Genomic DNA, 24,637 nt, shown 5'->3' with positions numbered 1-24,637 from the left:
TTGCGTGTGTGAGTCTGTGTCTGGAACAGCTGGATGAAACGTCTGATGCTCCATTGCCAAATGTCACAAGTAGTCCATCCTTCTGGGGAAATAAATTGGCTCTCTCTTAAGCAGCAAGTGTGCTGACAGGAGCTGCAGCATATGGTGAGAATCGGACAACTGAAGACGACAGTTTTCTTCTCTGTTTTGGCTTTTCTCATTATGATCTGGACAGCACGTTGACGATGAATGTGTCTTTGTGTAGAATTCTTTTTAAGGAAAAGATAGCTGTTGGCAACTCATGAATCTTTAATGAGAAGCAGAACATAATCCTTGGCATGTTTTGTTTCTCTTCAGGTGCTGTTTAATGTCATTTATCTGAGACCTGATAACTGGGATATTTCATTTGGGGCAAAAATTTAAAGGTTGTTATGGTGACTCAGTAAGTCAGAATAGCTGTGCTTTTTACCTAACTTTAAATGCTAACACAACTTTGCTATTGCATGCTCTCAATGCTAGAGTTTAGCACAAAGTACACATAGAAGAGGTGAAGCTAATGGGAATGTTATTCGACTTTTTAAAAATGTAGTCAGTAGTCTTGTGATGTCGTGATTGCACTAGATAAAAAGTTGAGTGATTACAATTCATCCTGAATGAAAGTCAGAGGATTGAAAACAGACCGTGCTGCGTAACATTTACTGTTTTATACTAATTTGCTCGAAACCATTTGACAATGCATAACACACCATGCTCTTTCTTTCACTCAGTGAAGTGACCTGTTTCCATGGAATGCAAAACATTTTCAAGCGCAATTTAAAATGTGACATTTAAGATCAGGGAACAACTGAATAACAAAAAATCAGAGCTACTATCCCATTTCAGGGTACCGCACATGATGCTCATTTTTTATTTTATTCTGACAAACATGTTTTCTGCCAAACACACATGAATAATCCATTAGCAACATTTTAGGTGTTTTGCATAAAATCATATGGAGTTCAGTGCAAGATTGTATGCACTGGCTCTTAGCCAAGCAAACTAGGCATAGCTTGAAGTACCACTGTGATGACAAACAATAAATATTCTCTCACCCTGTCTTTGTCTTTAACTAACTTCCACTTGTCGTATGATGCCAGATTATTGTACAGTACATCAACAGTAGCACTGACCATGAAACACTGACACTCACTTGGCTCGGACCATAACATACTTATTCTACTTCAAAAGCAGCAGTGCTGAAAGTATACTAGTATAAAGAGTAGATGTTTTAATATTTTGTTAATTTGTTTTCTTTTGTCACCGTGTGCAGCTAAAGAGTTTATAGACCTTATTTGCCACTGACATCTATACTGTACCATCCATAGTACTACACAAATCCCACATCTGAAACATGCTCAGACGCACACACATCGTTCCTCCCTTTTCTACCGTATCACATTTTGTATCACATACAGCGGGTTTCCAGTTGTCCTGCTATAGGGTTGCAATACTGAATAATTCATCATCATGGCTAAAAACAGTAAAGTACAAACATAGCAAGCAGACTTGCCTTTGCAGCTTGCTTTGCAGCTCTTCATCTCATACAGTGCACAGTAAACATTATATTTTAGACATGAACACTGTCATTTTTTTTTCACTCTAAATTCTTCAGAGAAACACATTTTTTTTTCTCCATTTGTGTCCTTGATGTACTGCATTTTCGTGTTAGAATATTGGTGAAGTTCCTCGATCAAAGCCTTTCACACCGAGATGGCCCTTGTGCCGTCACCTTCGTCATGAGACTGTGGTTGGATCCATCACATCCACTTTTCCACTTTTGCTTTTTCTTAGCGCAGGGTGCAGCCACAGTTAGTAGGCTCCACTGGAGTCCTCACAGCAGTTTTAGTGGTCTTGCCATGCTACCTCCCTGTTGGGTTCAAAGGCCTATGCCTGTTTCTTATAGCAGAGAAGTCTGTGACCAGTGAAAATCAACATTTCTTTCAGTCTTTGGTGTAGCACTTACACTGCCTAGGGAAAGGGCAAAAACTCCAGCACCAAAAAGAGACTGGACTTTAAACCTTGCAACTGTGAAGTCGGCTGCCTTATGCTATGTAATGCTTTGAAATAGAGCATTAGCACTCTAGTGTATGCCTAAGATTGGAAACTTCACATCAACGATGATCGGCTAGCTTTCATAACATTGCATGTGATTTAATGGATGCCTTTGTGCGCCGTGAAATTATACATTTTTCTTAACATGCCTGGTTTGTAACCTGCCTCCGATGATACAGTATACTGTATAAATGAAACAAACCATTCCCTGCATTCACTGCATGCATGGAGTGATGCCTGTGAGCTTCGGGCAGATTCCATAATTATGCACATAATCATCTACAAAACACACCCTCCCAATTTGGCAGTCTATTTCATGCTGTAAATTCTCCCCTCTGCTCTGCTGCCCTGCATTAGTATTGCTACCTACAGCCCCAAGACCACCGCAGTGTCCACCTGCAGGCTCAAGGGGGGTTTAAGGTATTTGCTCATCACTCCCCAGTATCTCTAAGTAAACATATCTGAAGGGAGTGTTGAGGATGCCAAGCTGTAACTACATTCTGCAGCTGTAATAAACATTTCAAACATGAGTTGTCTGACTGAGATATAATTATGGAATTCAGTAATTTATGTGTTCTCAAAATCCGCAGTATTCTTCAGTTCTGTTTTTCCAGTTTGCAAAACATACTGTAAAGTTTAGAAGTGCCCCTCTTTCTGTTTTCAATATTCAGCATATTTAATGCAGGAGGCCAGCTGGGCCTGAGACACTATCAAGGCAAGCCACAGCTGGGGAACATGTACCCAACAGAAGCATTGAAAGAAATGTGTCCATTTATCTAGCGTTCCCAGTGTTTGTATACATGTGAGCGAATAACACTATGTGCTTGTGTACGTGTGCTTATGAGCATCATGAGGTACTGGGTAGAGAGGGTGCTGTGCGGATAGAAATAGAGAGAAGAAGACTGATGGCACAGGCAAAGATGTATGCTTGGCTGGAGAAGTTAATAAAATTGAAGCTGTGTTATGATGAATAAGGAAAGGGCCATAAAAGAGAATGTATGTAGTGAATCTCCCTGGCGAGCAGTGCTGAACAGCCTGGTGAGCACACCCAGGGGAAGGCTTTTTAATCTGCAGCCCTCCCCAACACTTTGCACTGCACAGGGAAATGGTCCCACATTCTGTTTGAGCTTCAATAAGACGGAGATATGGAAGCCATGAGCTGGACATAGACAGAGAGAAAAGTTAAAGCCGCGGCAAAATAGCAGAGAATTAGAAAGGTGAAATTAATGTGATTTTGCCTAGGAAGAGCAGCAGAGTCTGCTGCCATGTAAAATAAACATTTTTCATTGAAGGTGTTAAATGACCATATGGGAATGCTAATTACTGTCTTACAAGGGAGGTCATTGAATGCACTAGACACACACATGCACACCCTGCTCTGCTGTGGTAATAGAATAGGTTTCTTGTTACCAACACCTGATTGATTAGAAGGACACACACATCGCTAATGCCTTTGTACTAAAGAACCGAGAGCAATCTTGTGCAGGAACGTACAGAACTGTACATGCAGCTCTTGTTATAATGAAAAACCCATCTACACATGTAGAAGAGGGCACTGAAGCGCAGACACAACATGAGAAAGAAAAAAAATCCTGCACCCTCAAGTACAAGCACAAATGCATAATAAAACAAGAATGTGTGACACAACATATGATCAGTTTTTCCAAGTCTTTTACCACTGGTAAGTTTAACCACCTCCAAAGTTTATTACACATCATTCTTCTTATGATACATAGTGATTGGCATTGGATGGACACATCTTTTGCAGTATGTTTTTTTCAATACAAATACAGTTTTTATATATGAGATTTTCTAGTGGACTGCATGCATACATTCAAAAGCTGGAGTGAAAGGAGACTGCAGTCTGTTTCCAGCAAGCCAATTCCTCCAGCCACCTAACTGATTGACGTGGTGTAAATTGAATAGGTGTGAAAAACAGTGTCCCAGTCTATGGTTTAGGTGTTGAAATGTGCTGTTATCCTTGTTGGTGTCATTATCATGATAGTGTGCATATCTGGGTGAGTTAACCTGTTGGCATAGGCAGCAGAGATGAGGTTACTCAGCTTGTTTGGAAGCGTTTTCTGTTTATTTATCCGCAAAATATTTCCTGTCAGTAACATGCTGTCAGAAAGACAGATTGTTGGAGAAAGTTGGAGATTGTGAAAGGTCCAAACACAGAAAACATGCATGCCAGATTCCTGCACTTTCATTTGAAATGTTTTGCTTTTTGTTTCCTTCCTGCATACAGTATGCAGTTTAGAAGCACTCCATTCCAATATGTCATTTTCAGCATGACAAATATAGCTCTCTATGAGTAGTTATGTATTTGAATGACAATATGTCTGACTTGTTTCCTGTTGCTGGAAACTGAGGACGGTGAAAGGCAGAAAGAATGGTAGGGTCTTTGTGAGAGCAGCCATGGCAGCTGTTCATTTTTCGCCTGAGTTGCTCTCAGAGAAGCCAGTTACCTCGCTGATGATAAATGCCTCTGTACGCTGAGCTGTCTCAGAACTCCAGCAGCCTTTAAACCCTGACAGCCGGCACAGCCTCAGCCCCACAACCTCAGGTCTCCAACCTCAGCCTGTCCTTCAGCACAACAAATCAATGGCAGTCTTTCTTCGCACAGGCCACCGGTGTTTCAGCCACAGCTGCCTACGCAAAAAACCTACTTAGTAATAGGAGGTAATGCTCATGTTCAGTGACAGGTGAGACCTCCATGACAGCATGATGGCCAAGGGATCATCACCAAGGCAACATGTGTAGCTGGTAAGCAGGCGTCTGTGGTTGAGAGATAGAGTAATGGGTTGAGATGGAGGAGGTATTGGGATGACTGTGATTACTATCTGCGTGTGGACAAACCAGACATCTGGACACGATGTAATCTCTGATGGAGTGATGAGGCCGACCTTTCCTTCAGTCCAGCCGGTTTCCTGTAGACCGACTCCTGCTCTTTGCCTTATTACCTTGAATTTCTTTTCTCTTTAGCTCCCATCTAAGTCCAGTTACTCTATATTTTTCCACCTTCTCTTTTCTCAGTAATCAAGTTTTTCATCTTTCTAGTCTCGCTTTGAACTGCCTTCCTCTTTTTTCTCTCTAATTCACTTCTCTCATTCACTCTCAGTCTCTTCTTTCTGCTCTATCTTCTACTTCTCCTCCTCTCCATCACCAGTCACTCCCTGTGAGTCAGGCACTAGAGCAGGAGATTAATGATGGTCGAGAAGCTTTGGCAGTGTCTGATTTTCTATTATCAAAACTGAACTGCCTCAGTCGAGCTGTATTTTCTGGTCGGCTGTGGTAGCGCTGGCAGCTGGGATTGCTCTGTTATCATTGAATCGAATGTGTTTATCATACAAATACAAAAACACACTCACATTCAGCACCCAAAATCAGTTTAAGACTACAAAAACGCAAGTTCCATGCTCCATCTTTTTGAACTGCATTGCAGAAATGCTGCTGGATGTAAAAGCACCAGGATCAGCTCACACAACTAATACACATTTTGTTAGTTGGCTTTTTATTTGTATTTATTCCTGTCAGCTAAGCACAGTGTAGATCTAAGCCTATCTCAGCACTAATAATTACAAATGTCATCATAATGTTCTTTTTTTTTTTTTTTTTTTGATCTACAGAAGACAGCCAATGAGTGAATGTATTGTCGCTCTTGACTTTTTTTCACTTAAAGGGGCAGTAGTAGCTGTAACAGTTGTGGCCCCAGTGGAAACTTTCAGACATTTTAAAAAATAATCCTATTGGTGTCGTCATGTCATTATTTTTTTCTTGGCTTTGACTATTTTTAACAGAAAGCCTATGTTAAAAATGTAGAAGTTTTGAAACAAGTAGGCCTTTACCAGGAAGAAAGGAAGAAAGTCTAATGAAATGTGCCAGTTAGTGATTATCAGAAATGTAGGAATCATTGGTTTTGGATCTTATGGTATATCTACGTCTGCCCCTAAGAAATACTTAATTGCTAAAATGGGGTTCTCTCATACCCCAACTATACTTCTATACCCCTTCAAAGGTGTACTGTGTTCTGACGTTATTATTGGTAGCGCTAGACTAGATAAAATGCAAGACCCAAAAAGTTAGTGTAAACAGTGTTTTTTTTTTTTTTTTTTTTGTGTTTGTTTTTTGTTTTTTTGTTATTTTCTTTTTTACCTCTGTGTGAACAAAAAACTACTTCAGCTGTCACAGTAATGCGTCACACAGTGTTTGAAAAAGAAAAGTGTCCATGAAAGGAGAAAAGGGAAATTGGACAAAAAATGCTGGACCCAGCTTATTTATGACCTTGTTTGTTTGCAGTTTTACACAACCTTTCCCACATTCTTGTTCCAGAGTTGCACAGGTCATCTATTTGAGCAGATGAATTATGGAAGAGAATGCTAAACAGGTGATATCAAGACAATGCCATGGAAACCATTTGTTATAAACTTGCAGCTCTCTCACTGTATATGTGTGTGTACATCCATGTGAGCATGGTAGTTCTATAACATTGCAACTCTGGCATCATTACAGAGACGTACTCTGCCCCGTAACAGACAACCAAGGCTTGCAAAGTTTGTGTAGGTGGCTGCTTCAACATGAGAAGTGTGCGTCACATGTCTTTCCCTCTCTGTTTTTGAAGTCCCAGATACCTTCAAGGTAAAGGAGACTGACAAGGAAAGGATAAGAAACATGGAAAATGAGATTGAAAAAGGGAGAGGGGAATTGAGTAGGAGGCAAAATCAGGAGAAAGCAAAGCGAGGAGTGGAAGAAATAGGACACAGTGAAAATCGAAGCAAAGTGAGGAAGCAGGGGGAAAAGAGTAAGAGCCTCAGGCTGAGAGGCACCAGCCCAAGTATCATAGTCAATTAACATCCCAGCCCAGCACTAATTCTCAGTCTATTTCAGACCATTAATTATGTGCACCATCAGTTCCAGCTCACTTGGCCTGACACAAGTCTTCATCACATTGCCGTGGCCCCTACGGATCATGTTTTACCAGAGAAATAGCTGCAGTTTACATATTCATGATGAAATGGAGATGGAAATTGTATGGGTCATGGCCCCTTGTAGGACTCTCAAAATGAAACCACTATATTTTAGAAGATGTTTATACCTAGGATGGTACTACAGCTCTATCTCAGTTAGCTCCAGGTGTGTTTTTTTTTCTTTCTAAAGGTGACTGCGGTCTGAATAGTTTGCTTACATCAATAAGTCTAGTAGTTATTACCTACATGTCTGGGTGGTGCTTTGAAGTTAGAGGTGTCAGCAGGCCCAGAGGGGAGTCAAACCAAGCCTGCTCTTTCAGCAGGGTGAACTGTGTTCCCTATCTCTGGACAGGTAGGAGAAATTGCCCTACATGCAGAAATTAGGTTAACCGTGGGAGAAAAAACAGAATATCAGCAAATTGCCTTTCTTCCACTTTCTGGCCCCAACTTCTAGAGAGGCCAAATCAAAAGTGCTGGGCTTTCTGCCTGACAGGTTTTAAGGCATACTGTAGTAACACCTGACTACCCTGCTCTAATTTCACCACCAACAGGAGCAGCTCCTTTATGTGCCATAACCAGCTGCCCAGAAAACAGTCTACCACAGCCCTGAAACAGGCCAGCAATTGCAGTAAGACTTGAGGGTATGTAGAGTTGTAAATGGAAAAAGTACAGGAGTCTGCAAAATGGCTCAGGCTAGTGTTATACTGTTTCATTATACCTTCTCGCTGAAGCTAGACAGTCTAGTTTGGAGTAGTAAATGGGGGTCAAAATCCAAGAAAATCAATTAGGATGATAAAAAAAAAGAAGCATTATGGAAACAAAGCCACTGGCGAGGTGACATTGTCTCATTAGAGGGTACGAAATGTTCTGAAAAATAAACGACCGAACCCAAAGGATCACACAATTTTCCTTCATCAATTTCTTGTTGAAGCAACCCAAGAGCATGCCTTAATCAATTTCCTCTCATTAGAGCAAATGTAATTGGCTTCCTCATAGTACAACAATTAAAATGTGTCAATACCTCGGCTAGTTAACCATTCAATCGCTACACAGTACAGAGTTACAAAGTTCAGTCCCTCCAATGATAATCAATTGATGAATATCAAATGGACCAACACAGCCTCTGTGAAGATGAATGAGACAGTGCCATGAACAGCTACATCTCAGGGGAGCGAGTTAGCCATTCAGCACCATTGTGTTGCGACTAGTAGCTTCCATTGTATACAGCACCAATCGATCATAAATACAGATAATTTAAGAGAGCAACAAACACACAGAAACTAGTAAAAAAAAAAAGGTGTAAATCATTTTGCTGCACTGTTCAGTTTTTTCCCAGCTAAACTGTTGTGTCGACATGCTGTGTATCTGAATAGAGGGAGAGGAGGGAAACAATGACAAGGCTGCATCAAAACAAAATGAACTAAGATGAAAGTGCCTGCTCAGCTCCACGGAGATGACAAACATCCAGATATCTGTCACTTGGTGTCTACTTGTCATCACCTTCAAGAGGGGCTGTCAGCACGACTGTCAGTGTGTCCATCGGTAGATTTTCGCACCTACACCATTTATCCCTGAGCAGGTGTTCCTAACTGCGCTCACAATAAATGACAAGTGAGAGTAATTGGACAAAATCCTGAAATTGAGTGGGTTGGATGACGCATTTTTTGCCTCCTCGAATTGAGAAAAAAATATACAGTCTCATGGTTGATTTAGATGATTGAGATCAATTTAAATCAGTGCTGATGATTGCAATGGGAGTGTGTTAATATGAAGAACGGAAAGAAAAGCACTGCTGCCATTTAATGAAAATGCATTTGGGTTAAGACTGACTCAGTTGGCTTATAATGACGGCTTCTGGCTAGACTTGTCACCTTGCTCCATGGCCCTAACAGGCTTTTTTTTTTTGACACCATAATGTCAGCCTGCCACAGGACAGAGCAGAGAGAAAAATTTTAAATCATTGCTGTGTGTGCAGGGGCAGCTGGCAGGTGTCGATGGCAGTTCACTCAGCTTGCCAAAAACCAACAAAAAGTATTCCAGATTAAACTTATTTTGTTTTAAATGATTAAATATTTAGAACAAAATAACTAGATTTTCATCTGATTTTCATTTTGCATTTGTTGAAACTTACTGCCCCGGCAAGCAGATAAATCACCAAGAATAACAGCTTGTTAAAATGTATTAAAGTGACGTCCAGTGGCAGCCTGTGATTGGCCAACTGCAGCAGGTCATTAATTTATGGTAGAGCAGCTTTTGTGTGCTCTTACTGTGAAACCATTTCTGTCTTTAGTGATCACTCGGCTCTATACTCAGCAGCCTCAACAGAAATTAGATGTCAGTGCAGAAAGACAGCAGAAAAGCACATCAAAACAGACTCAGACCCAATATATTTTCTAATGCTCCTCTTTCTGCTAAGGTTATTGTTACCTAACCATCTTCTGCAGTATATTGAAGCAGTCATCAGCACCCACATGCTGGGTCAGTTTCGCTTATAAATAGCTGCTGGACCCAGGGATAAAGACAATGATCCCATATCTCTTTAAGGTGCTCTGTGTAAGTATCAGGCTCTCTTGTGTTTTGAAAAGATATGGCTAGTATCAGACAGGCATTTGCAGACTGAAAAATAAGACAAAAAAAAGACGATTCAGTAAATGTCCCATTTGCCACACAAATCACCCTTTTTCACAGTAATCCCTTGTGATAATTTGAATGTGTTATGTTTTTTGGTTTATAGTAAATCCCAGTGTTCTGTGTGAAGTGAGATAGCACTGTCCTGTGTGTCTGAGTACTGCTGTTCAATGATTTTTATTATGGCCAAATAGTATACATCGGAGACAGTTGTAGTCAAAAATATGGATTGGTTTGTTTTTGTTTTGTAACTTGGAATCAATATTAAGGTACTTTTCAATTTAAACACTGTCCTCCTTCACTTTTCCTTTTTTTGCTATGATTTTTCTGTCAAAGATCTGCTCCCAGCGCTCTAACAATTCATAGCACATCCATTCATGTGCTCAGCTTTGATTGATTGGGGTAAAATGATTAGATCTCACCTCGCCCGTTTGCTGTAAGGGATACGCAGCTTGCAGGCACACAGAGAGGCTTGATTCTGTATTACAAATACAGCAATTGTATCTTCTCCCTTTTTTTTCTTTTATTTTTGCTGTCTCAAACCCACTAAACCCCTCCATCTGCTGGGCATTGTTCAAAATGAAAATGGTGCCCGCGAGCCGCTACGACAGAGTGTGGAATTACATTTTTAAAAATATGGTGAAAGCAACCATAGTCCTCCATTATCTGAAAAATCTAGGACGAGCTTCGTTCCTCTGAGGTTTAAGTAAAGCGTAGTCCTTGTCATAACTTAACACCTCTTGTTCCAGATCTTTTAATGTATTCCTCTTCAGTGTGGAGATTGGAAAATCATTGTGAGCTATGTTAACATTAAAATCCAGAGAAGTTAGTGGACATGAATAAGTGAGATAGCACTGAGAGAGTCTGTGGCATTAGAATCAAAGAGAAACAGGGGTGGATAGAGAGAGAGAAAAAAATGTCACAATAATACATTGGACTGATGGGGAATAATGTTGGAGAAGTTGAAAAAAGTCATCCATGAAATTGCTTGTTGCATCCTTTAAAACCTCTTGATTGATGGTGGCAATTTTAAAGCTTGGCAGTTTCCCAGTTCTGTGGAAGTATTAGAAACAAGTACTTCAGGGGTTCTTTTAAAGGAAAAATGCACCCTAAAACACTTTAACCCAGTTAAATAACAGCTACTGGCACTATACAGTAGTTTGATAGTGAATTTCAACCGAGACATTACATTTGGCCTCCACAGCTGTGAGCAACTAGGACAATATTAGTTTTGCAAGCTGTGATTCGTGGCCTATTTAAGAATTGTTTTGTTTGACAACATATACCGTTGCTCTCAATTTAAAGCCTGAGTTAAATTTAATATTAGCAATGTACATATTAGAGAATCAGTAGATATTCATTCTCTATCAACGACAGACTTAAATAGAAAAATAATATTATTTATAATATTCTCTTGTTATTGATTGCTATGCTTATTACAGTTACTTATCCCCTAATCACTATGGCAACAAGCTTAATAACCCCTATCCTATAGCCTGTCTTATCTATTTATTCTAACTTTAGATTATGATTAACAGTTTCCTCAATGAATAGCAAGATAGCAACATTTTTACAGCACAAAGAATAAGGATTCTCATGTTGGAAAAATTAAGCTTACAAATCGCATCTAATAAATGTCGCTACAATATACTAACATTTATGTTAACATTTATGATGTGTACATACACAAGATTCAGCGTAAATTTCATATTTCCCATTCACATTCTATACAGAGGTTATATATAATTAATATATATATATATATATTAATATATATAACATTAGTTCCTAATCAAAGTTTTATATATATATTATTATATTATATATATATATATTATATATATTATATATTATATATATATATTATATATATATATATATATATAACCATTATGTTCCTAATCAAAGTTTCTATTTTTATTCATGATTAAGCTATCATGTCTTCAGCTTCGATCTAAGCTTTTATAATTTTACAGGCTATTTCTGATGCACTTAACTAAAAACAGTCTCTAAGATTAAATTGTACAGTTTCTAGCATTCAGTGCCAAATGTAATGTGTTTTTATGTACTAGTTAATGATGGTGTCGAAGCTGTTGGGACATCCACTGCTCTAAATCCAACAACATGATGTCTTATTTTGAAGTGCCTATAGTGGAACATAGATCTACATTAGGGGGCTGTGTGTTGCTCCACATGTCACAGTCTTTTCAACACTTCAACGCTTCAAGTTATTTTTGGATTACAGACACTAGCTTAAAAAAACTTCTCCTCTGAAAAATGATTGGATATATTAGTTGTAGAGCTTCTTGTGGAAATAAAAGTATACACGGAACCAAACAAATGTGTGACTTACTAAAAGTGTAATTTTGTATATATATATATATATATATATATATATATATATATATTATATATATATATATATATATATCTATATATCTATATATATATCTATATATATATATATATAACCGACATCACTGCTGACTCCCATGTTCCTTTTTCACTGGACATAGAGACCAGATTTAAACAAACTGAATGACAAATACTTAAATGATAATGACAAAATTATACCTACAGTAGGTAGGACTACGACTAAGATTGGAGTTTATCAGAAACTTTCAGAAATTAATATGTTATGGTTTGAGGACATTTTAATCATAGACTAACATCACAGTAAAAATATTTTCCATATTCAGAGGAGATATGATGCCAACCTAAAATCGCAGTGACTTGTTATTATGTAATAAGCTCAATTCAAGATTCTTACACAGGGCATAATCTCAAACCAATAAGCTTTTGATAACTGTGTTCTTTAATTAGCATATGAAAGACAGAGTGTGAGAATAAATAATTGGACATTTTTACATTTAGATTTGCAAAAAAGCTTCTGTAACAAATGTTATGGCATGCTTTCATTTATACTTGCTTAAGAAATGTTTTGAACATCAACAATACAATGCAGAGGAGACGATAGAAGAAGCAAAGATATTATTACCATTAAGTTTTAATAGCACTGTCTGCATAGTATATGTGCTGGGTGGTCGTGTAATGTATCTGCGATCTACAGTGCTTAATTGTATCCATTTATCTCTTTTACTTCCTTGACTGTGGTAAACCACTAGGGCTGCGAAATTTAGCAATTTTTTTTTATTGTTTTATGTCTTTTCTGAAGATCCACTGTAAACACATTGCAAACATCTGCAATATCCAGCCAAGTTTCATACAGCTCTCAATATTTCCCATGCGTTGTTGAAGCTAAAATTAAGTCTATTTCTCTCATGGATCCACCAAGAGAAACCATGAACAAATATAGATCAGCTTATATTGAGCAATATGGTTGCATGTTACCAGAAATACTTCTTCATGTGCAATGGGCCTTAATAGTCAATGCCCTGCAGCTGCCACATGTTGGATGAAAGCAAGGTGTAAAGAAGGAAGGCTTTTTCTGTGAAGCATCTGCAGGAGGTACATTAAGGTGTGGAATCAAGCCTGAGTGCTAACATGTTGATCCATTAAATACCCATATTTGTACATTTCCCTGCATCTGATGTGCAGTTCGACGGTGAATTACTTCTATATAAATTGCTCTAAATTATCCACACATGCAAGAGGGAAAAGCTGTAAACTGTATCCATAATCTCCTCAAAATGTTGTCAGATCTAACCACTAACAGAATAACTAATAGCAGAAAAACAGATCCCAAATAATTCCACTTCTCTACATCAGCTCGAGTGTTTTCTGTTAGCTACAGTACAGAAACAAAGCAGTGTTTTCCAATAATAGCCCCCACTTTAATTTTCAAAGAAACTTTTTAATATATAAAATCACTTCACAGTATGAGACAGAGTTCACAGAGGTGAAATGGATTTCAGATTTACAGGTTCTTATTTGCAGGTAAAAAGAAAAATGTAGAGAGGCTATCTCATAAACATAATTCTCTGTGTGGATTCACATGTTTTGCATTGTTCAATTAAATTAGTTGTCATTGCCTACAACATAAGCAATGACCACAGACTGTGTTTTTTCTTATTTTTTTATTATTTTACTTCACTTCATCCTGACAGTCCAGTTATTTTAGTCCCCCAGTATGACTGATGCATTTTAAGGAAAGACTCAAACTCTGAAACCGAGACAAAAGTGGAGATATGAGAAAACTGAGAACCATTTTGAGAGTTGAAGATTTTTATGGTGCTTTATAGTCAGAATCAATAATGCCATTGGCTGTACACTGTTACACGGTTATTATGCCCATGTATAAGTGTGTATGTGTGTGTGTGTGTATATATATATATATATATATATATATATATATACTTTTTTTTTTTTTTTTTTTTTGCCAGTCCCAATGACACATTCTGTGTTAGAAATGTATTATGTCAGTCACCCAAATAATCACACAATCATGAACTGAATACACAATGCTGCAATTATGGAAATGTGACATCATTTATCTGAACTGTGTTGGAATTATGATTCTGCGTTACTGAGGTAAAACGTGCGTGACACCTTTTGCAAGACGGGCAAACCTGTTACACAATTACAAGACGAGCTCATACAGTGAGAAAACAGATCTCACTAGAACAAGAGGGGATTTTCAGTTTAATGAGGAATCATCTAATTATAACAAAAACCTTATTTAGTGAAACCTTCAACGCCTTTTCATCGTTGCTAAGTGTGAGGCTGCAGAACATCTGCACCACACTGCCCACGACATTATGCTTAAATAAAATAAAACATAAATTCAGTTTAATTTTGACATGCAGATTTTACTCATCTGTTTTTGTTCTCTTGAACTTGAGTAGACACAACAAAAGGTTTGTCATGATGTGTATTCTTGTCTGGAAGTCTCGTTCTGAAAATGAAGGGTCAGTCATAGCATATGTTCCCTGCCTTCAGGCATATGTCTCCACCTCTAAGCTTGCTATATTTTTTTCTTCTTCCCCCTTCTAAGGTGATTGTATCTCCAATCTCCCCAAACACACACTCGATTATATTTGATCTTATTTAGCCAGAGAGCCAGGCGGCATGAATCGCACAGATGAAGTGAGCTGGACTCTGAGTATGCTCATGGGGATGCAGGAAGTCCTTACAGAGAGAAGAGAGAGGACAGGGATGAAGGTCACCTCACCCCTGACTGCGCGCCAGCTGTCACAAGTGGACAGACAGGAGAATCACCTGAAACCTGAATTGATTTCTTTGAGCGAGAGAGAACGAAATTTCAGATATCTGTTGACCTCCCTTGATGGAATGTGTCACAGGCGGGCCAAAGATGGTGCAAGAGAAAGAGTATAGACAGACAGCAAATGTCATTTCAGGAAAAGACATGGAGTGCCTTTTGAAAAGCGCTACCGGCCAGCTCCCATTACGGACACTCCCATTCCTTACAGCTTACAATCAGATTGTAAACTTCTGAACTCCAGTGTTCTTGTCCCCCCTGTGTAAAAAGCCCTAAGTGGGTATGTATGTTTTCTTACTATATGTCACAAAGGAAGTGCTGCTGCATTATATATAAGCACAAATGAATGTTTTCACATTCTTTGTACTGGTACTGGCTGTGTGTCTGCTCTTATTTTCTATGCGCCTCCTTCAAACAGCTGCTGTGGCTGACTTGATGATTTATTAACTCGAGGTATTTGATGAAGCTCTCCTACAGAAAGCCACTTGATAGAGTCTCCTAGCAATGGAAACAATTTCAAGCCAACTTCACAGATAATTAGGCACTTTAGCCGGCGGACTTGATTTTGAAATAAGCCGAGCTCCCAGCAAACACACTTATACCTCATCACACTGGAAATTCTCCAAGGCAATGGTGAAATGAAGGAGGAGAGGAGAGGGGACCTTGTCAAGCAACTTTGTTTCATGTTTTAGAACACATTTTGAAAGCTGCCTAACATGTAGCTGAGATTCTGTGAACATGTGTTTGTTGCCGGAGTTGTCTCAAAGCTTTTAGCAATTGTTCTCACAGCGAATAAATACAGAAAGTTAGAAATAAAGTATTTATAATGGTTGCTAAAGATATGAAATGAAAATGTTTAAAAGTAAATAGTGTGCACCGCAGGCTGGCAAATAAATGTCAAGGTCTCTGTTTAAGGGTTATTTGCTCACTTGTGTGTACAAGTCAAGCCATATGGGGGTGTTAATGTGTATGCCAAGACATTTGACAGCCGTAATCAACATAATACCACCTACATCTCAGACAGTAATAAGAATATGTGCTATGGTCACTGTATGTGCTGACTGAAATGTATACAAAATAATACATTTATGCATTATTTAAAACTGCACACTTTGGAATCACTTTGTGAGACAGCATGCGTAAGTACTCTAAGGTATATATGCATTTAATGATAGGTGAAGTTTGAGCTTTTATCTTTCACTGCTATTTTACTATAGAGTGTGAAATACAATTGAATACACAGGCCCCACTGGTTTCAAACCTGTAGAGACAATATACTGTAGGTTTGTCACAGTCCATAACATCATTAGATTGTTAGGATATTAGAGAGTTAATGTATCATATGGCACTTCAATGAGGCTGAAATTTCATTTTCTGCAACACCATAGTAGTGATTTTCTTCTGCCTCCAGGTTTGTTATGAATTTACTGCACTGCAGCTACGTGATCGCATATCTGTTTGCGTGGCCGTAATTGCAGGTGTGTAGAAGAATCATGGCATAATGTACAACATGTGGACCACATGTTGTAAGGGGATTTTTTTTCTTCCTCCCAAGTATTCCATTAAGTCTGTAATTTTATTAACTAAGCTTTGCTAAGAAAAAAAGGAAGGGGGGACAGAAGACTGTCAGAGGTAATTAAAAGATTAGGTGAACAGTACACACTGCTTGCCCTAGCTACATTAAGTCATGCATTTAGGTTCTACAATGAGAGCGTAATATTCCCTCAACATGCGCGCGCACACACACACACACACACACACTGAAGGGATGACAGAGGTGTTCTCCCACCTGCCAACAGACCCCCTAACAGACATGTGCACTGGAGGGAGATGTGTTGCAGTCCCGTGGCGTTGGACTGGTGAGATATGAAATGTGACGTGTGCACAATGGTTGTCAACATGAATGACTCATAAACAAGCAAAAGATTACGACAGCCTACACCGTGGTGTTCATTTTTTAAAATTTATTTATTTATTTATGTTTGTAGAGATTGTTGAGGAGGCACAACAGCATCTCAAGCACCACTTCTCACTTCCTTTCTTTTTGTACGTTGTCTTTGCGTGGGCTAGGAGAAATAAACTTGCTGCAGTAAACCGTAACAAGCATACGGCTCATAGCAACTTGGTGTTCTCATGTTTTGCACTTGGTTTGTTTGACCCTCAAGCAAATCATAAACAACATACCATATCATCTTAATAAAAAACATAAGACAAAAACATTACTTATTTATTAATTGATTTATTATTCATGAGGACACTGTTACCGAGAGTTTTAACTCAGATTTATCTAAATGTTCTGTCATTAAGGGAATTCTCTTGAATGACATTTAACACACATTTGTTCAGACGTGGCTTTGTTGACATGATTGGATGAAAATTAAATGATGCTCCTCATTGCTACTAATAATCACAGAAAAAACCCTCAGTCTACAGAGGCTATTTTGCAGCTTTATAGCAAGTAAAACAAGGATCTCTATGGTTGTATAATGAGTGCAGATGGAGAGTTTTAACGAGAAACCAACACCCTGAGTATTGCTGCAGCTACTCCACCCTCCAGCTGCAAGGATGAGAAGCATAAAAAAAAGAGCAGATTAGAGGAGAATGGTGGATCAACTTCATCAGTTAATTAAACTCTATTGCAGCTTGATGAGCAATTAATCAAGGCGGCGTGCAGAGTGTCAGGCAGGGCTGAGTTCTTCGGGTGCGGTATATGTGCACCGTACAGTATGTTCCCAGGAGGGCAGCCCTGTGGGGAGCAGCACTTACCAAGTGAGCAGCCCTAAAATTGTACAGGGTGTAATGGGCTTGGTTTATGTAAGCAGCTATCAATCACTCTCTGACATAAGCCTGCACCCTATTAGAGCTCTGGGATTAGGCTCTTCTCAGTTCTGGACTAACTGAGAAACTATTTGTTTAAGTAGATCGAATTTCAGGAAATGCTGCAAGTGTATTGGATTATTATTCAGAAAAAAATAATATTAGTGTTTAAAGCCAGTGCTAGCTCTATCTCTGAAGGCAGAAGCAATGACAGTCAAAGTTAATCACATTAATATGGGAGAGACATAGACTCTGAACATGTCAGAAATGTAACTTTTGGGTTTTCAGCATGCAGATTTAGCTTTTATCTTTGATCTGATATCTGACTCCTTAAATCTGATGCTTTGGCTTCTGTCCTTTGTCTGTTTACCCCTTTCATCTACCTCCTCATCTCCTCCAAGGCTGTGAAGTGGGCTTTATTTTTTATGCTATGGAAATGTGAGTTGGCAGTTTGTGACTAAATGCAGTAAATTTATTAACGAGACCATGGGGAACATTAAAAGTCAATTGAAGGAGGCTATTAAAAGGAGGATTTTAATTGGGTTGGCCCCTCCACTAACCGTTTTTTTTCTCTCTCTCTCTCTTTTTTTTTCCAAGAGCATCGGTACTAAAAAAGTTCTAAATTAATGTGTTCAGCGTGTGTTAGTCCTTGAAAGATAGAAAGTCCCCTTTCAGAATCACAGATGCTATATTCAAATACTTCTAATATAGAAAGTTGTGTGAAAGCCCGCCTTGGTGTGAAGGCTGATGACTGCAGATGCGTGTGGTATCTGCGATGTCTTGCTGCATTTAGTCCTGCTGAGCTGCTGCTGTCTGCTCTCTGTGGTTCTTGCTGATGGGTTTCAGGAGGGGCAAATCTCTTAAAATGACGGATTACAACCAACACAACGTTTTTCTATACCCGTTCAGTTCTGAAAACGTGACACGAGCTGCAGTGACTGCACTGTAGCCATCTGCTTTTCAGTTTTTGTTGGTGACTGGTGATCGGTGTTTATGCCTGCAAGGAGTCACTAAATTTTGTTAACGCCGTAGCTTTAATGCATCAGATTATATAATCTGTTGGAAAGCATACAATAGTCTTAGTTTTGGTGACCTGGTGTGACACATTACAAATGGTTTTAATTGAACTTTAGCTTCTGGCTGAGGCATCCTCTACTCATTCTGCACTATACAAGCTCTGTGTGTGTGTCCATGTGTGTGTGTGTGTGGTGGGGGCTTAAAAAGGGTCTGTTTGTGCATATGGTAGAGTTAGAGAGAGAACGAGAGCAAAAGAGAGAGATGTAGTGTAGTATTGGCTGTGCTGACTGGATAATGACATGCAGAGTGCTGCGCTGCTACACTATGTTGAGCCTCCATCCAGATGCTCCTTTCACTGCAGCTCATAAGAAGAGCGAGAGAGAGGCTGCACCAACATACACATTCATTTTAGCTGGATTAAGCGGTAAGATTCAGCGACTTCGATAATGCACTCTAAAAAGAGCTTATTAAGATACCCATCACATGTAGATCAGATGAGATGCAGGCTAAGCTGGGTTCAAACTTCCTTTGAGACGTTCCCTTTATGTTTCCATGCTTGTCTTTATGCGCTCTGTGTAACGACCACGGGTTTTCACCTGCAATTTAATGATTCAGTCTCACACAGACTGCTCACATCCACTCAAGCTTTGAAGCAATTTCTTGTAGTGATGACAAGGGCGTGTCTAGTGTACATTAAGTGGGAGGTGTCACGTGTACATGTGTTTGTGTGGTGGTATGAATGGCTAAAGCAAATAAACGTGTGTTTATTGCACTGTAAAGAACCAGATGGCAGCATCATTGAGAAGGCCAGAACAGGAATATAGGCACTGGAGCTCAAGGAGATGCTCTTAACTGTTAACTACATAGTTTATTTAACTGATGTCACATAAACAATAAAGGACAACATTCACAGTGTGTCTATTTGTGCTTTTAAAGTGTCCATGAAGATTTTAGGAAGAGCACAGAACTTCCTGGAACAACACTTTGTTCTAAAGTGTAAATCGAAATAAAAAAATCACAATGATTTTTTCACATTAAACTTGTTTTGTTATAGAATAATATCCAAATAATTACCTCTTACAGTATATTATGTTCAAATTATGATGGACCATTCACTTTTGATGGGCAGGATTATATTTTTAAAATAGGTTCCATGCCACAAAGCAATGCAAATAATGAGTCCTTTAATTAAGGTTGTGGTCCACTATAAAAATGTGGTCCAGCTAATATAGATTAAATGCGGTATGCAAACTGAGTTTCTAAAGAAAGTTTGTGAATTTAATTATTTGTTATTCTATGAAGTCAGTGATGCGGTTGTATTGTAATATATCACAGTAGCCCTTTTTCCTTTTACTTGTATGACTTCTCAGAATTACTGAAAATTGTCATAAATATGTAATCTTCAATACAAGCAAACCAGTGTGTCTCAACACAGTTCTTGATTTCTGTAATAAAGCAAGATTAAAAATAATAAATCAAGATATTCTTACGTCAGTGTATCGAGAGACTGTATGAAAATTATTGGTGTTAGGTCTACAAAAAAAGTCCCTTCCTAGTGTATTTAATAACATTATCCCCCTTATGAAGATAAAAATGCCCTCTCCACAATATCTGAAGGTAACACTATCTGTACAATTGATTGTGATTAACAGCCAAAATGTGCAAAACACTAAGACTGAAATATTTGTTTTTAATAATGAATGAATAAAAAAATCATATTTTCCACATATCCACCAAATGGCACAATAGATCATAATGGTGTGTCCTGTTTACTAAATAGACAGCTCTTGATTCAGAAATGAGTTCTGAATCAAGAGCTGTCACTTTCACTTGATATGACGTATTGACATTTTACTTCACTTTGTTATAGAGAAGTATCAAATTATGCACCAGAGATAAAGATCAATAACTTAGAACGTCCTCCACTGCTCCTCCCTTCAGCAAAGAAAAAAAAAATCTGTACCCCTCCCTCCCTTATAATTTTTTTATGCAGTCCTTTAGTAAAAAAGGTTACTTCCTAAACAGAAATGTATTCTGTCATTAAAACTGTTCTTCTTTTCTGTGTCCTTCTCTTTTCAGGAAAAAGGAAACATTGCTGTTGTATTTAATGTCGGAACAGATGACATTAATATTGAGGAGACGTCAAAGTTTGTAAATGACGGAAAGTACCATATAGTGAAGTTTACGAGGAGTGGGGGTAATGCCACTCTGCAGGTGGATGACCTGCCAGTCATTGAGCGCTACCCCACAGGTGAGTGACCCACTCTGCCTTTAATTACATCTGCTCCCGCTTCAAGGCGATAAAATGACCAAGAGATTATCAAGCCAACTATTAGCCTGTTATCTGTTAGGACTGTTATTTATGTTGACTTGGCATGTGCTTTGATTGCTTTTTTTATGTTTCTGTTTCCAGCAGCTGTTAAGAAAAATACCAGTGTTGCAGAGTGTTTTATTCGTCTCTTATCGCTTCACATTAATCAGTGCTGTTAAACATCCTAGGTCTATGGAAACAGCTTACGCTTTAGCGCTTCTATAGTCTAAAAATGTACAAAATGGCAGCCGCTTACCCTGCCTACATGTCTGCATTAAATTCCCTGTATACATACAGTAAATAGTCCACCTACAGTGTTCCCAGTAAGTCAAATCAATAGACTATTTACAAACAAATGACCACTTTTATTGTGGCAAGTAATTGTGTGCCAGTTCAATACGACGGTGTGATTGATTTAAGGTGACAGGGTGGACGAACCTGCAACAACACAGTCAAACTGAAATGAATACCTCAATTAATCTGCTGCTAATTCAGGATTAAATACCAGACGATCAGCTGCATTCCAGTATCTGGTTTAACCATGACACTGCATTTTTATATTAATCAATATGCAGCATACACCACAATTACTCATGTGAAAAATTATGCTGTATTCATGTTCTTAGTCATTAGTGTTACTACTAATAATAATCATAGTCATTTGTAGCGCTTTTCATTAAGACGGTTTACAAGACAGCGGAAGACAAATTCACTAATTACTGCCCCGTGTAATGCATTTAGTGATTTAAAAATTATATAATAACTTCCACTTTGGAACACTTGCACTGGACTTTTAACTGATAACTCCTATAGATGGAAATGTGTCTGTGGAAACAGCTCAGCAACACTGGTATGTTTCAGTAGAATGTCAAGATGTTGGTAGTTTGATTGCTCATACAAAGAATTTAAATGTCACTGCTTGTGTTGTTGAAACTGTTAACTTCTTAACTGCCTAAAGGCTTTGACAAAAGCTATAGAGGATTAAAGGAGTGTGACTATTATATGGCTGCTCTGCAGTATTCCTGTATGTTATCAAAACACCAAAATCACTGGAGGAACAGGTGTAACATTTACTCCTGACATGTGAAAACTGCAGCATCACTTCAAAAACATATTTAATTGTGAGCATGACTAAAGCGACTGGGCAACAGACAGACAGAAGACAAATTCAACCTGTCTCTCCCCTTTTGCATAATGTTTGGTGACCTTTTTTAGCTATGACCAGTGCATTCATCCAAATGAAAGAGGGTTTTATGACTGGGACTCAATCCTCACATCTTGCCCCAGGTGAAAAGGGAAAGCTAATGGGTTTTGACATATTGTGGACATGCCAGAATGCACAGCAGGGTTAAATGCTTGGATGCTACTATCTCAATCTTCAACTACCCAAGGTGGCTATGGTCTTGGGGACGTAAGACTAAGGTTTTTGTTTTGTTTGTTGTTTTTTAATACACAGAGGCGCAACACAAATGTCACTTATTTCAAGTTGTGACTCTGCAGAGTTAAATATAATGGTGTTAGCTTCAGCTTGATGGGAAATTAACCACCTGATAAAACACTGTCACTCAAGATCCCTGACATACAGTAGCTTTTTAAAGTTAATCATTTATTGGACTATTTAATGCCCAGCCATGGAAAACAAACCCCAGAGGATTTAACATTGGTTATTAAAATACTGTAAGGGAACAAAATATCTACATAAATTGAATTCTTGGTCAATGTACTGTAAAATATAGAAAAGCTGCATGATGATATTCCTCCTCTTATGATAAGTGCTGAGTTATAAATACTGCAGGGAAAATGACCAATCTCATCCCCATCAATCATTCGTCAGTGACAATGCAAAGTCCAGCTACCTTATTAGTCTTATTGCTGACTAATTATATCCAATCACAATTACTGTATAGTTCCTCCCCTCACCCCCAGCACACAAAGCCATTATTCTCTCAGCTTGTAGTTTGATTAGTAGCCATGTATGCCTCTAACACACTGATAATAGCAGCCCTCAGCCACTCTTAGGCCACTCACAGATCAACAGTGATTATAATAAGAGCAAAGATAAAAAATGATGGCGGGAGAGTGAGAAGGACAGAGGGGAGGAGATTATATGGGAGGGGGCGATCATTCTCAAAGCAAGGAAATAATTGCTTCACCAGGGCCTATATTGCTGCCCTCGTAATCTCATTAAAAAGTCTCGTACTGCATACTTATGGGCCATTAAAAGTCTTTAGCACAATTATTAGAATCTAAAATGCAAAATGCACACACAGACACATAACTAGCCATCCATTTGTTGTAGCTTTTCTTTATTCTCGCCCCTCTTTCATTCTGCGCCACACACAAAAGGCTGGGCAGCAACAAAAAATCATCCCCTTCTCCTGAGTCTTGGCCGTGGAAGTAATACCATCACAATGGTGCTGCCAGGCCCGCAGGGTACAGTGCAGTATCCTATCAGAGCACCCAATGAACACTCACTGCACACAAAGATAATGGAGAAGTCCCTGTCCTTATTTTTTTACTGTTATCAGAGCGTGGTGCACTTACAGAGCTCTCTGTCTCTCACTCCACTCCCCCCGACTCTGAGTTCCCTCTTTTTCTGTCCTTTTTACCCTCTATCTGTCCACCCCTGCCCCCTCTGTCGATCTCACCCGCTGTTCTGTTTTCCCACCTTGCAGTGTGGGGCGATATGTGGGATACAAGGGGAGGAGGGTTTTGGCTTTATCCATCAAAGCTTCATCCTATCTGCTCTGGTTTCTCCTCTTGTTTTAGCCATGAGCCTATTCAGCCTATTGTGCAAGCAGTCTTCACTGAGCATGCTTAAAAATGGTGCAATGGCCACCACAGCCAGAGCAGAGGGGAAAAAAAATGGAAGCAGAATAATGAAAATAATGCAGTGCGATTTGTGTAGGTTCCTTCCTTTTTTTTTTTTTTTTTTAATTCTCCCAGCTCCATGAAAACAAGAAGCATTTGCATATTTGTTCATTTAATGTGGCAAGTGTCCTAGGGCTTGTAATGAGATAAAGCTTCCACCTTATCTGACCACTTTATTAACAAAAAAGAAAACAAGTGAGTGAGGGCAAAGCGGGTCAGTTGGGACGGCTCAGCTGAATCGCTGCTGTCTGGCGAAAGAGATAAGCCGGGCTGTCCCATACCAAACCAAATCACCACTCAGCAGCAGTCGCAGACTCTGCTCGCAGGCAGGATGAATGGGCTCTACTGCTGCATCGAAGCCCAGGGGATAGCATTGTTTAACACTCCGGTGTCCCACAGTGGGGATCAATACACGATCAGACCTTGATTATATCCACACTTAATTAACCTCTGTATAAGGATAGACTGAGCGTGCCATTGGGGTGCAAAGCCAAACTGATAAAGCACTACTGTCTTTGAAAATGGAGCATGTTTTTGGACAAAAGTAGAGGATTTTGACACAGTGGAACATTGTGTGTGTGTGTGTGTGTGTGTGTGTGTGTGTGTGTGTGTGTTTACTGTATGTGTGTGCGCCCACCCGCCTGACACTCTTCTCTGTCTTTCTTTGAGTTTCCTTGCCCTCCTCCTCAAAAAATTGTCATTTTTGTTACAAAATCTTGATAGCAGCATGTGGAGAAATGCAAAAGCTGTCATATTAAATGAAGACTACAAGACATT

General features: G+C 38.9%; 1 protein-coding gene across 33 annotated transcripts in view; it reads left to right on the top strand.

The window, feature by feature from the left end:
* The window catches only part of LOC104918691 (neurexin-1a), a 239,659-nt gene that overhangs the window by 174,863 nt on the left and 40,159 nt on the right, over positions 1-24,637 (top strand). For all 33 annotated transcript variants that reach the window (XM_027272888.1, XM_027272825.1, XM_027272878.1 and 30 more), the window contains one exon: positions 20,758-20,929. In XM_027272888.1, the coding sequence (XP_027128689.1) occupies positions 20,758-20,929 (172 nt within the window). The remainder of the gene's footprint in view (positions 1-20,757; positions 20,930-24,637) is intronic.

The sequence above is a fragment of the Larimichthys crocea genome, chromosome III (genome assembly GCF_000972845.2).
Source record: "Larimichthys crocea isolate SSNF chromosome III, L_crocea_2.0, whole genome shotgun sequence".
NCBI lineage: Eukaryota > Metazoa > Chordata > Actinopteri > Sciaenidae > Larimichthys > Larimichthys crocea.
This window is presented reverse-complemented; position numbering and strand designations above follow the sequence as displayed.